We start from the raw sequence: 12,872 nt of genomic DNA, 5'->3' as shown, positions 1-12,872 counted from the left end.
TTTCAGGATCCCATCTTAACCAGTCCTGAAGCATTCTCCTCCCCCTACCAAGCTCTAGCCCAAAGTAGGTTATATTAGAAATCTCCATGCTATCAAGGGAGCACAACACACTAGGGGATTCTTTGATATCAGTATAATCTTATCTGGACCAGAAATGATATGCATGTTTCTATTTACTTGTAAGTTCTGCCTGGCTATAGTGGTTGCCTCCTTGCTCAATAGTAAGTGATAATTTCTGCCATGAGACAGGCATAGTGGTTAGTGAGGTATTCATTAGATGTGTTCCAGATACTTACCATTCCTGCCATTAACCAAAACTGCATCTGGCTCTAGGAGGATTACACTTTGGCCCGTGTTTACTTGGCTGATATTCAACTGGCCATCACAAATCCTTTGAAGAACTCTGCACTGGTCATGCAGTTACTCCATGAGGCTAAGAGTTTAAACTGAGTAATACTTGCTCTGTGCCAGCAGCTATTGGATCTGCATAAAAAGCTGCCTAAATTGCTTGGGCTTCAGTTCAGGAATTCCTTTATGCTCACCTTTCTTCTGTTCATTTGCTGCATTCCATTGGCTTGCACGCTGCATCACTTATCCTATATAGCTTTTGTTCAGACTATGTGACTGGCTTCAGACTATTTCTTTGGGCTCTAATTAGCTGACCTATTATGACTTTTTTTTCCCAGATAACCCTTCCTCAGCTCCACCATTACAAACTTAGGCGAGAGGAGCATGTAGCAAAGTCCTGCCAAGAACCTGGGATAATACTTGGCCACGCACCCAGAGGGAAAGAGGACCAACAAAATCAACTGAGCCACAGAGTAATGCTTCGTTAAAAGAAAAATATCGCAGAACATGTACATTCAAAATATTTTTGACCCTTCAAAGTAGTGTAAAGATGCAGCCAACAGTTGAGAACATTTACAGAACTCTCTTTTGAAATTGTTTTCAGAGCTTCTGTTACATTCCTTTGAGTATCCTCAGTGATGATAAGACATTGTCCTTCAAGAACATATTTGAATTTTAGAAATAGTAAAATATCAGATCTAATGAAAAAGGCAGGTGATCTCACTTTCACTTATTGTTCTCAGCCAAAGGAAATCTGTGGCTAAAAATCAGTTATATCTATTTCTTATGAGGCTCATTAAGTGCCTCCTATTATCTCCATGATGTTGGTTGACAGCCACTGCCTTTTTCGGGACATGTGCTACAGTCAGTGAGAATGTCATTTGAGGTCACTTGCTTTTATTGATTAGGTTTTCTGTTTGTTTTATCTGTAAATATATCCTTGCATATGTGTTCCCTAAAAGGCATATATATATATATATATGAATATATAATCTTACGGTACCAAAAAAAGAAAAAATTTTCCAGTCCCTGTTCATTGTCTGTCATATCAGTTAAATTCTCCCACATCCCATGTTTATTTTTTTCAGCTTCCTGTTTGCTTAGACAGCAAGAATAGATCTAGGGGATATAACACAAATCTCCTTTTGCTGCTCATAAAAAATATTTTCTCAAAGGACAATGTATCTGTCTCTGCTAGTCTTTATCACCTGGGCTGTTCCCCAGATATCAAGTTCAAAAGCATTTCCCAGAAGCACATGATAATTACAGGAAAACTCTAAGCCAGAAGTTATAACCAAAGCCTGTAGGCAAAGCTGTTAAGATCAGTCCTGGATCATCCTCCCCTGACTTGTTAGATTTGGGATTTGCCTAGTCAATATATAAATAAACTTAGAATCAACTTACACCATGATAACTTACACCATGTTTTAAAAAACACACACAAGAGACTAACCCATCTTTTTCCTCTAACTCCCGACCGCTGTAGTCAAAAAAGATGTCGGAGTCTTCTGCCAGTGCTCTTTCAATCACCCGTATTGTCCGATCAAAAAAGATGAGAAATTCCTCTGAGTGAAGAATCTGCTGTTTTTCTTCCTCTGTCAGCTCCCTTGGAGGGGCTTTTCATGTAAAAGAAATTGTTAGGAAAGGAAAAAGGGACAATTAAAACTTTTCAAGAGGAATCCAACTCTTGAAAGATACTGCTTACTAAAGGAGTGAAAAGACACGTGAAATAAACCATTGTTAGTATTGATTCTGAGTTAGTCTCAAATTTATACCAAAAGCTATAGCAGACATCCTTGCAAAAATATTTCATATCTGGCCTAATTACTATTTGGAAGAATTGAAAAAGATTACAAATGAAAATAAATTGGTGTGTTTTTAGCAATCAGTTCTGAATATTATTTTCTTTGGAACGGAACTTGAAAAACAGCTCAAATAGGGCATAATAGATAAATCTATAAAACTATGTATTTATATACTATTGTACTAGTGTAAAGCTGCACATATTAAATAATTAGGGACTATTTGTAATCTGATCCAGATAGTACCTTTCCTCTTTCTATTGAGCAAATTCATTTTATTTTAGATGGTTAGTTGGTAAGGCTGACTGATTGTTATATAGATTCCATTCAAAAGCTGAAAGTTGTTATTCCAAACCTGCTTTCACCCAAGATATTTTCTGTTTTTAAACAAACACATGGAACAAATAAATGCTTTTATAAAACACCCCACAACTATTTTATGTATTACTTTTCTAGCATGATTAATCTTATCAAACTAAATTTGAAGATACAAAATGAGACAAAGAGATCAAATAATTAGCCGTATGTCATGGTGTCTGAAAGTTAGCTCACCTCAGAGTCACAATTCGGTTACATAAACAGTTCTTTCAGTAGCAGGTTTTACATAAAACTATGGGGAAGGGATTAGGAATTCCCCCAGACTGAAAAATCCTCAAGGGCAGAAACTGTCAGCTGAACCTTTGTGGTTCTTCAGGAACCCCAGTTTAACTCTTGTGCAGAAAGCACATTTACATTTGATTGCTTACTCTTTCAGCAGTACAAAAGCTCCTGAAGTTTAATCTGCAGGAGTAGGGTGGTGCATTAAAATCACAGGTGGGATCCCTTGAGGAATCACTCACCCACAGAGTCTCCCCAACTCTTCCACAACCATCCCCACAACCAAGACTGATTTCTACCTGGCTCCATGGTTAGAGGAATCTTGTAGGTACAGTCACATGTAGCATAGTGGATGTGTTGTTTGATTTGATTAATGGTATCTCAAAGCCACTGTCCTAAGAACTCTGAACTATCAAGGAGCCCTTCTGCATTTGTGGTAGTAAATTTCAAGCTTGTAATGTTCATAATGTCTCTCTCTTTCCAGCCTCTCCATCCCTGCCCCAGCCCATGATATATAGGGTCTGGAAGGACTCAAGAATCTGTATTTGTACAAAAAACTAGAATGATTCCGAGGTGGTTGGTTCACACCTTAAGAAATGCTCTCCACATAATATTATGGGAAAACAAGATTCATTCATTATAGCTGAAGACCTTCTCCAAACACCGTCCACCCCTTAGTTCAAGAGCCTAGGTCTCAAGAGCCCTAAATATACCAGTGTGTATTGGAACTCTCTAGGAATCTCCATCAACTCCTACTGAGCAGTGTTGCCCAGACACTAGTTTGAGAATGATGAGGCTGACAATGTGTAGACTCAGACTTTGGCTAGGTACTAAGGGCATAGGTGGAAGTCATAAAGAACATGAAGAATTCTATAAAACCAACCTGGAATCAAACATTTACCCTATTATTTGCTAGCTTTGATTCTTTAATCAATTAATTGAAGCTCTCTTAGAAGCAGTTTTATCTATAAAATGGAGATAATAATATCTAAGTTTTAAGTCTGGTTTAAGGGTTAAAGATAAATATGCCAGCCAAGTAACTAAGCATTTAATAATTAGTAATTAAATAGTAATTTATTAGTCTGTGTTTGAATTATTTCACTCAAGAAGACAATAAAACTATTAAATGTAACTAGGCAAAAGGGAAAAAAATTACAAAATGCCAAGTCCATTTTTTTTTTTTTTTGGTTTTTATGTTACATAAATAAGAAACTTCACTAAACAAGGATACTATGGGCCAAGAAGAATGTCTTAATTAAAAAGACTCACTCGGCCATGAGCACTGTTAAGACACAACTTGAGACACACTTGAAGTTAAGCAAAAAAGTAGGAACTTTTTCTCTTTTTTCCTTTTTTAATGATATATATATATATATATATATATATATATATATAAATCTCTTCAGTCTCTGTTTATCTTTTTGAGCCGCTCTTCTATTTCACCTGTTTCTTTCCTTACAGGTCCATTACCTTGAATAAAAAATAGTATCTGTAATTTTCTGTAATTTTTTTCTTCCTTGTAGCTTATTGTCACTTTGATCTCAGCTTTCAAGACATACAACTTCTCCTCTAAGAGAAACATAAGTGGCTGATCAAAGTGCACTTGCAGAGGCCAAGTTCAGGTAGGTGAAGCAGTAGCCACTCTAGATATTATGTTTGACAATACAATACTTGGCTTGAAATTAAATTGCTACTGAAGCAAACAAAGGATATATTTTATATTAATCTTTGATGTCTAACAGGGATAGAATGACATGATTTGTTAGCACAAAATAATCAGATGCATGTGCAGATAAGTCATAAACAATATTCAACTGAGTAGTTAAATAGTGCCATAGTTATTTTTGATAAAAAAACGCAAAACCTTCCATACTTAAAAATCTTTAAATTGACGAGTGTTGTTACAATATAATGAAAATATAATGGAGCATCCAGGAACCACAACCAAAAGGTATATTCTGAGATAAAAACTTCCAGACATCATAGTTCATGAAAGAAAATTGGTTGATTAATGGAATCCAAAAAGTTCAAAATATAGGCTTAAACAAATAAAATCAGAACTGTTTTATTACAGGATAGACTCCAAATTCTCCCTGAATTATCTCTTTCTGTAGCTTCACCCTACCGCTGGAACCTAATAAATTATTTTTAACAAGTTCACAGTATAACAGGGTAGAAATTAATTTAATAGCAAAAGTCAATACATGGGCAGTGATAATATTTAATTTTTCTTATAAGTTAAGCAGAAAATGCTATTGCAGCAGGTTTTTTGTTTGCTTGTTTTCGCAATACAAAATAAGGACTATTTCTGCCAAGAGCTGACAGCTAACAATACTTTATGCATTTAAAGTGCCCTTTTTATTTTAAAAAGATTCTTTTTTAAATAAAACACACAGATATGACTTACATATAATTCAAATGACAAAACAATTCTCAAATTTACCAAAATTTACCCAAACCATTATAATTAGCTTGAATAACATGCATGAAAGAAATGTACTGGATTCATGAAATTCAAAATTTAGAAGACTGCCTACTTCTATGAATTTGTGGCCTGCAAAGTTAAAATCTAATAAAAATTTTATTTATGGTGCACTTTTAATTTTTTTATCATAGAAATATTAATTTATATTAGTTTTACATAGGAAAATACTTTTAATGTACTTTCAAGATAATTGCACCTATTTGCTCTGTTTTCTTAATTGTTCTTATTGACCCTAATTTGTACTTTGTCAATTTCTTTTTAATTTACTCTACTTGCTACATGCCATATCTTGGTTTTTAGTGTTCTTGGGATCTTTTTCCTCTATAAAAGAGTAAAATTTGTAATGAAGTTCACAACTTATATAGGGAATGTTTTAATATCTCCTATTTACGTTAAAAGTTATTTTTAAAATATTTGCTTTGGAACTGTCTTGCCTTGTTTCAGTGTTGTAGCTTTAAATTTCAATAAAAAATTATATTTAAAACATTTTTCAAGAGTATCTAAAAGATAAAACAAATAAAATAAACTCATATAACCTGGAAAAAGATCAGATTAAATGGGAACAGTGGCTCTCATGGGAATTTTACAGTAAAATCAGTTCATAGACAGCAGCAAGAAAATCAAACCAAACTAAAAATGAAGGATATCCTTATCTGAGGTTAACATGAGGTTTATGAGTTAATTTGTATTTACAAGAGTTAGGTTTCTGATTCTCTTGTTTTGAGTCCCTAAACATGAAGACTCTAAGACACCAACATATAGGAATTTCCTAAATTTTGATTAAAAGCTAAAATGTACCTGCTGTTTTATCATACTCTATTGTGGAGAAAAAAGTGAAAATAACAATAAATCAAAACTGTATTTCTTTACTGTTTAATGCATTTTGATGTCACATGAACAAAAATGTCAAAAGCCAGTGAGCATTAATTATTTTCCCTATCTCCCCCTCACAACTCTTTTTTCTTCATTCCAAAAAAAAAAGAAAAGGTCAAACAGATTTCTCAAAAATGTGTTCCCTGGTTTGAAACTGTGTATGTCAAGTTGCAGCCCAGAGCAAATTTTTATGGCTGTGTAATAAATCCCTGAAACGCAGAGTTCATAATGGAAGTGCTGACACAGCCCTAAGTACTATGTAGTCGTGTGAATGGCGCCACGATTATATCTGCTAGAGATTCTTTCAAAAGTTTGCAAAATACTGTCTTGCTTAAAAAAAAAAATACAGAGAGTTTGATGCCAACATAAACATGCTTTTAACCCATTATGTGCTAATTTGCAGAAAAGCCATTAATGGAGAATAAGGCACACAGTGAGGCAGTAACAGGAAATGTTCTTTCAAACTTCTTTTTGACTTCTAATATGACTTTAATCAGTTCCATGAAGCAGCAGGAACAGTTAAAACTGAAGGGTGTTCTTACTCAGAACTTAAGAAAGAGGTTGCTTTGCTTTACCAGAGAAGATGATTTGGAGATTGGAGTCCGGGGTTAGAGATTGGGGAGAGGTGATGGGGAATCCATGCCAAGACACACACAAAATACCCTGGCTCCTTATCATTCAGTCTATTTTAAGGCTATTTTGCAAAAGGAAAACGAGCGTATTTTAATAGATCCTGACTTATTTTGTCCCTTGCTACACCTGTGATAGTGATATTCTATTACCAGCTTTTTTTAAAAAAGAGATGATTTTAGTAGAAGTTTAAATGTAAAATCTCTTCCATCAAATCAGAAATCTCTCAGAAAAAAATAACCCTTGTACCTTCTGTGGATGCCATTGTTAAAGATGCTGAATTTTCTCCCTTCCCTCAGTCACATCCCAGAACTGGACAGCGATCGACCTTCTCAATGCCTGAAACCAGGCGCAGTGACAAAAATAGAACCTTTAATGATAGTTCTCTAAAGAGTTTAAAGGACTTTACTTGCATCTTTTTTGATATTTTCACAATTTCTTACATGCCGGCTGGGGTCCAGGTAACCATGTTCTCATTTCAAAGCTATGGGCTATGGCAAAGCTGAGCACAGAGAACTGGTGCACAGAAGGGCATTCCAGTAGGGAGAGAGCTCGGTGATAGACCCAGACACTGCAAGGCAAGACTGCTAATATTAATTTATCAAACTTTCATACAGCATTTACTTTGTGCCAAGTAGTGTTCCATACTAGCTCCATTGAGTCTTATAAAAAGCCTCTGGAGGTAGGTATTATTTGTTTGCCAGATGGGGAAACTGAGGCAAAAAGGTAAAACTAAATTAGTCAGTAGTGATCAAACAGCTAATAAGTGGCAGAGGCAAGATTTGATCCCAGGTTGTCTGCTCCAGAGCCTGTGTTTTTTCATCACTACCTTGCACTGGCTTTTATATACTTGAGATTGCATAAAACAAATCGAAACAAAATTTCACACACACACACACACACACACACACACACACACACTTCAAATATTTCTCAATAAAAAAACCAATCTTAATCATTTAAAAAGCTGTCTCATTTAACTCCACATCATATGGATGTCATCAGTAATAGGTATTCAGGCTACTCTAATTTTCTTAGAAGAATACAAGGGGTTGAAGTGAGTACATGGAATCAATGTGTACCAATTCGTACAAAGGTCCCCAATGCCAATTACGTGCCTTGCACTGTGCCAGAGCCACAGCCATCTCTAAAACTTATGAACCAAATGAAATTCTTAATAGATTATATCCGTCCATATTTGAAACACTCAGCAGGAAACATGGAAAAACCCTTTTAACCTACACTCAGTTCTCAGGTCCCCCTCTCCATCTGTCAGTAAGAAAGACAATTTCAAAATTTTCTTGTGTCTCCATGGGCTGAGAATCTCAAAGTAATACAAAATTAGATTTCTAAGAAAATATCACCTGCAGTATTTCTCTCCCCCACTTTCTTTTCCGTTTTCTTTTTTACTTCTTGTTATCAAGACCCAGTGCTACTACAGGAGGATGGCTTTGGGTTCAACTATAAATCTTGGCTCATGTACTTATAAATTATGTATCCTTGGGTAAGTCTTTAGACCTCTCTCTCTCTTCTCTTATAGACGGAGATAGTTCTCTATCTATAAAATAGGGGTAATAGTAGTATCTGCTTCAAAAGGATGCTGTGAGGAGGAGATCATATCTGTGCAGTGCATTTTATTTACTTCTATCAGACAAAAAAATAGATGACTCTTGTTTGTAGATTACGTTTATTTTCCTGAATGTTATGTGTTGAGCAATCATAGAAAACGTTCTATGTAAAGGATGCAAATTTAATTTTCACTTTCCTCTAGAGTCCCTTATGTCGGTAAAGGAAAACAAAATAACAACTAATTAGTCAATGCATCTCCCACATCCTACCTTCCTTCACCTCCTGTTTTCTGTCTTGATCTTCCAGTTCTGAATCATGGCCAACTTTAGGTTCCACCATTTCCTCATCTTCTTCATCTTCTAGAAAAAAGAAAGAGAAAGATGCAATATTTTCTTTTCTTCAAATCAAAGCCTTTGGTTGATGGTGGGAGGTAAGGGTAAAGGGCAAAGTTCCAATCATTTAGGGCAACTTCTAAGTAAATCAGTCCACCATGAATGCCCGAAATAAATGTTCATGAATGTATGAATAAATTTTCTCCAAAAGAGGCCTCTTTGAAACTATCCCCAAGCTGCCTAGAAAACAGCCTGGAGTGGGCACCTGCTACATCCATCTCCAGGCTCTCTCCATGTGGGATGTCTTGGAATTGCCTTCTTGACCTCTGAAGCTTCTTCAGAGATGGCCCAGGAACAGACCTTAAAATGTTTCCACCTGGAGCACATTCTCCACAGAGGACACCTGCTGTACAGATGACTCATTTCCAATTTAATCCTCACTAAATTAATTTGGTTTTGACCCTCAGGAAAAGGTTAAATATAGGTCTGACCCTAGGCCAAATGCCACTGGCAAGTAAACAACCAGGGGTAGGACCCCCAAAGTCAATGCCATTGGTTTGGAAAAAAGCAACCAACCCGAAATGGCATTTACACATCCAGAGCAGTTCATGCATTAATGTGAATTTAATGAGCACTAACCAGTGGACCCAGACAGCTACCACTGCCAGATGTGATAGTGCCCTTGCTGCCCTATGCAAATGTGTGCTCCTTCTGCCTCATCTCTCAATCTGCCCTTGTTAGAGGCCCCTTTCATTACAGAGCACTTGAAATCGCCAGCCACAATGTAGAAGATTTAGGAGAGAGTCCAGGTGTTCCAAGAAAATTCAACTTATAGAAAATAAAATGATATACGATATTAAAATTTGCTTTCCCAGTTTTTGAATACAGTATCATATTCACGGTAGGTTATTGAGTTCATTAGTTCAAATGGAGTTTAAAAGAAATGACATCACTTCTCCCCCAACCTTGTATATTGATTCATTCACTCAACAAATATTTACAGACCTCCTGTAAGATCTCAAGCTCTATGGATAGTCCCATTCCCATCACAATAAATCCTGAGATTTTTATCAACTCAAAATTTCAGCACCAACCACTTAGAGAATACATTATAAATGCATACTTAAATGCCCAAATAAATTATGTATAGCCTGAAATGCAACCACACAAGTTCTGACTATATTAAGCAACTGATCTGTGGAAGAATATCAATTAAAAAAATATGGATGTGTAAAGTATAGCATTGCAATTTAGATATTAAACTTTTTTAAATGTGAATTTTTATTGAAATACAGTACTCTATGTGGCATGCATGCCGATTATGGAACCAACCTCATTACTTTATGACCACAATACATACATATAATAAAGAATGTAAAACGCTTTTGAGGAAAATTGTCATTTATTATTAACATCTACCTTTAAGGTCATATTTATGAGATAAAAAGTTGAACTTAAAATTTGGAAAAGAGTACTGAGTTACCCAGATTTTTAGACAAATAAACCTTTTAAAATGTTAAGTTATAGGTAATACATCTAAGTCCTTACTGATATGTAAAGATATTACTGACATCTATTCCCAAAAAAAACCTTCTTGGAAAGTCCTGAACAAAATATCCACCTTGACCTGATGTCTCTTCCTGATCCAAAGAGCTAACACAGAGCCCAGTGAGAAACTAGCTGAAGGAGAGTGTCCTCTTTTGGTAAATATTGGATGGAGTGGCAATTTTCAGACCACTCATCTGCTGGAAAGAGGCTCCCTTTGTGAACCTTTTAGAGAAGTTTCTTTAAATCTAACATTCAGCAGCAGTGTCCTGACACTTACTAAGTACAGAGCAAATTCAATCAATACAAAGGTAATAAAGCCAGTGATAAGGCTTGAATTGTGTCCCCCACAATGTATATATTGAAATCTTAGCCCCCAGTACCTCAGAACATGACCTTATTTGTAAATAGAGTCATTGTAGATGTAACGAGTTAAGATGAGGTCATACTAGAGTAGGGTGGCACCTAACCCACTATGATTGGTGTCCTTATAAAAGGGGAGATTTGAACACAGACACACACACAGGGAGAACACCATGAGAAGATAAAAACAGAGATGGGAGTGATGCTTCTACAAGCCAAGGAACACCAAAGATCGCCAGCAAACCTCTGGAAGCCCTGAGAAGGAACCAAGCCTTCCAGAACCTTGATCTCAGACTTCCAGCCTCTATAACTGTGAGGCATTAAACTTCTGTTGTTTAAACCACTAGTTTGCAGTACTTTGTTATGGAAGCCCAAGGAAACTGATAAAGCCAGTAAACTGCATTATCTTCTATGATCTCACAATTTAATAGAAGAGATACAGAAGTAATAATACCTAAGGTAGGTATGAGTTCTTCACTCATACCATCTAATTTATTAGAACTTGCTACCATTAGCCTAGTGTTATAGATGAGGAGACGAAACAATTTCCTCTAAAGAAACTTCCAGCCACATCAAGCTTTCAGTTCTACCTGTTTGGGGGTCTGTGATCTCTAACCACTATGCAAACTGCCTCCCTAACCACAGCACGACATGAAATAGAAATGCCGAGGAGAAAGGACTAAAGTATAAGCAGGTGCAATACTCAGTTTCAATGTAACAAGGGGCTTCATGGCCTCAACATGGATTGCTCTTCCACTTCCAGGAGGTAGGTACATGAAAGGTTCAGTTGAGAAGAAGTTAGGGTTCACACCCTTGAAAGCTATACATAATGTATTATTTTACTTATCAAAAATATACATGCTACATCCAAATTCTATTCTTATTTTTATTCTGGAATTTACTGCTCTGAGATCTGACCAGCAATGCTTCATACAAAGCATTAATTCCTCTAGCCAGAAAGACTCACAACTTGGGTGAGAACAGCACTTACAGGGAAATAATTGGTCTGGGTGCCAGACTGGAGTCTATCACTTGCTAGCCCATTGATTTTACACAATTCATGGAAACTCTCTGAGCCCTGTTCCCTCATCTGCTGAAATGGAATAATAATAATTTATTAAAAGACAATGTTGCTGTAACCAAATAAGATAAAAAATTGATGTGAAATTGCTTTTTAAACCACCAGGATAGCTGGGAATATCCATAAGTAGAAATCTTCAAACAAACATTGCTTTAGCCTGTATATTAACAAATATTGATTGAGCACTTACTACGCACAAGGTGCTGGACATACTACAGTGAAGAAGACAGACAATGTTTTTGTGCTCATGGAGTTTCCACTCAAGTTAGGGGAGAGAGACCACAAACAAATAAACAAAATATACACTGTGTCTGACAAGTGCTATACAGGAAATATAAAATAGGAAAGGGGGATTAGGCATTCTGGTCAGGGGAAGGAGAATCTCAATTGGAATAGAGTGACATTTGACCAAAAACTTAAAGAAGTTAAGGGAGTGAGTTGTGTGAAGATATTGGAGATGTAAGACTAATAACAAACAGATTCTTTCTTCTCATTCTGTGGACCGAAGGCAGGTAATGGCCCAAGGCCTAAATACCTTTATTATCAGTTTTATTGACTATAGATAACAATTATGCTTTCGTCGGAGCCTGCTAGTTTGTACGTTCACATCTTCTAGTTCTCAAAACTAAAGGCAGTTTTATCAAATGACTTTGAATTACTCAGATTTAAACAGTATCAAAGTCTCATCTTTCACAGATTTAAGGGTTTTTATTTTAAACATAAGTTCTTGGAAGAGTCGAAAAAGAAACATCATGACAGAAAGTGCCACCAAGAGCTTATTGGAAAAATATATTCCATGAAGGGCTTGGCTATGAAAAGGGCTAAGTTTGTCACACAATGTGTTAGTTTATGCATAGAAGCATGTGGGGAAACAACAGGTTATTTAATTCCTTAAATAGAAAATCCTTCCCTAGAGAATATGTTTTCCATCACTTAAAAAAACAAAAACCAAATATTTACTGTGTTTATAATATGTGCGAAGTCCCATAATGAGATACCATGAATAACAGAAAAATTTTAAAATAGTATCTGCCCTTTTAAAGTGGTTACAAATCAGTTGTTTGTATTAATTTTTAGTAGCCACTGAATTCTTTGTCTATCAGCCTTTTCAAGGACATAAAGTAAGTGTTTCGGTGGATTTGTTGAGGAAATAAAACACAAGAGACTGGTTTGTTTCTCTGCATACTGATATGTTTGCCTTGCTCAGCAAAGAGAGTATATTTTTCTTTAAGACTCTAGTTTCCTTT

The 12,872-nt window shown here is 35.9% G+C and overlaps 1 protein-coding gene across 8 annotated transcripts in view; it reads right to left on the bottom strand.

Moving 5' to 3' along the window:
• DYNC1I1 (dynein cytoplasmic 1 intermediate chain 1) overlaps positions 1-12,872 on the bottom strand; it is a 278,647-nt gene that overhangs the window by 103,784 nt on the left and 161,991 nt on the right. For all 8 annotated transcript variants that reach the window (XM_063099026.1, XM_063099022.1, XM_063099024.1 and 5 more), the window contains 2 exons: positions 8,574-8,663; positions 1,802-1,964 (listed from right to left, as the gene is read on the bottom strand). In XM_063099026.1, coding sequence (XP_062955096.1) covers positions 1,802-1,964; positions 8,574-8,663 — 253 coding nt within the window. The remainder of the gene's footprint in view (positions 1-1,801; positions 1,965-8,573; positions 8,664-12,872) is intronic.

Source organism: Cynocephalus volans, chromosome 6 (genome assembly GCF_027409185.1).
Source record: "Cynocephalus volans isolate mCynVol1 chromosome 6, mCynVol1.pri, whole genome shotgun sequence".
In the NCBI taxonomy this organism is placed as follows: domain Eukaryota; kingdom Metazoa; phylum Chordata; class Mammalia; order Dermoptera; family Cynocephalidae; genus Cynocephalus; species Cynocephalus volans.
The sequence above is the reverse complement of the archived record's forward strand: the minus strand, read 5'-3'. Positions and strand labels throughout refer to the sequence as shown.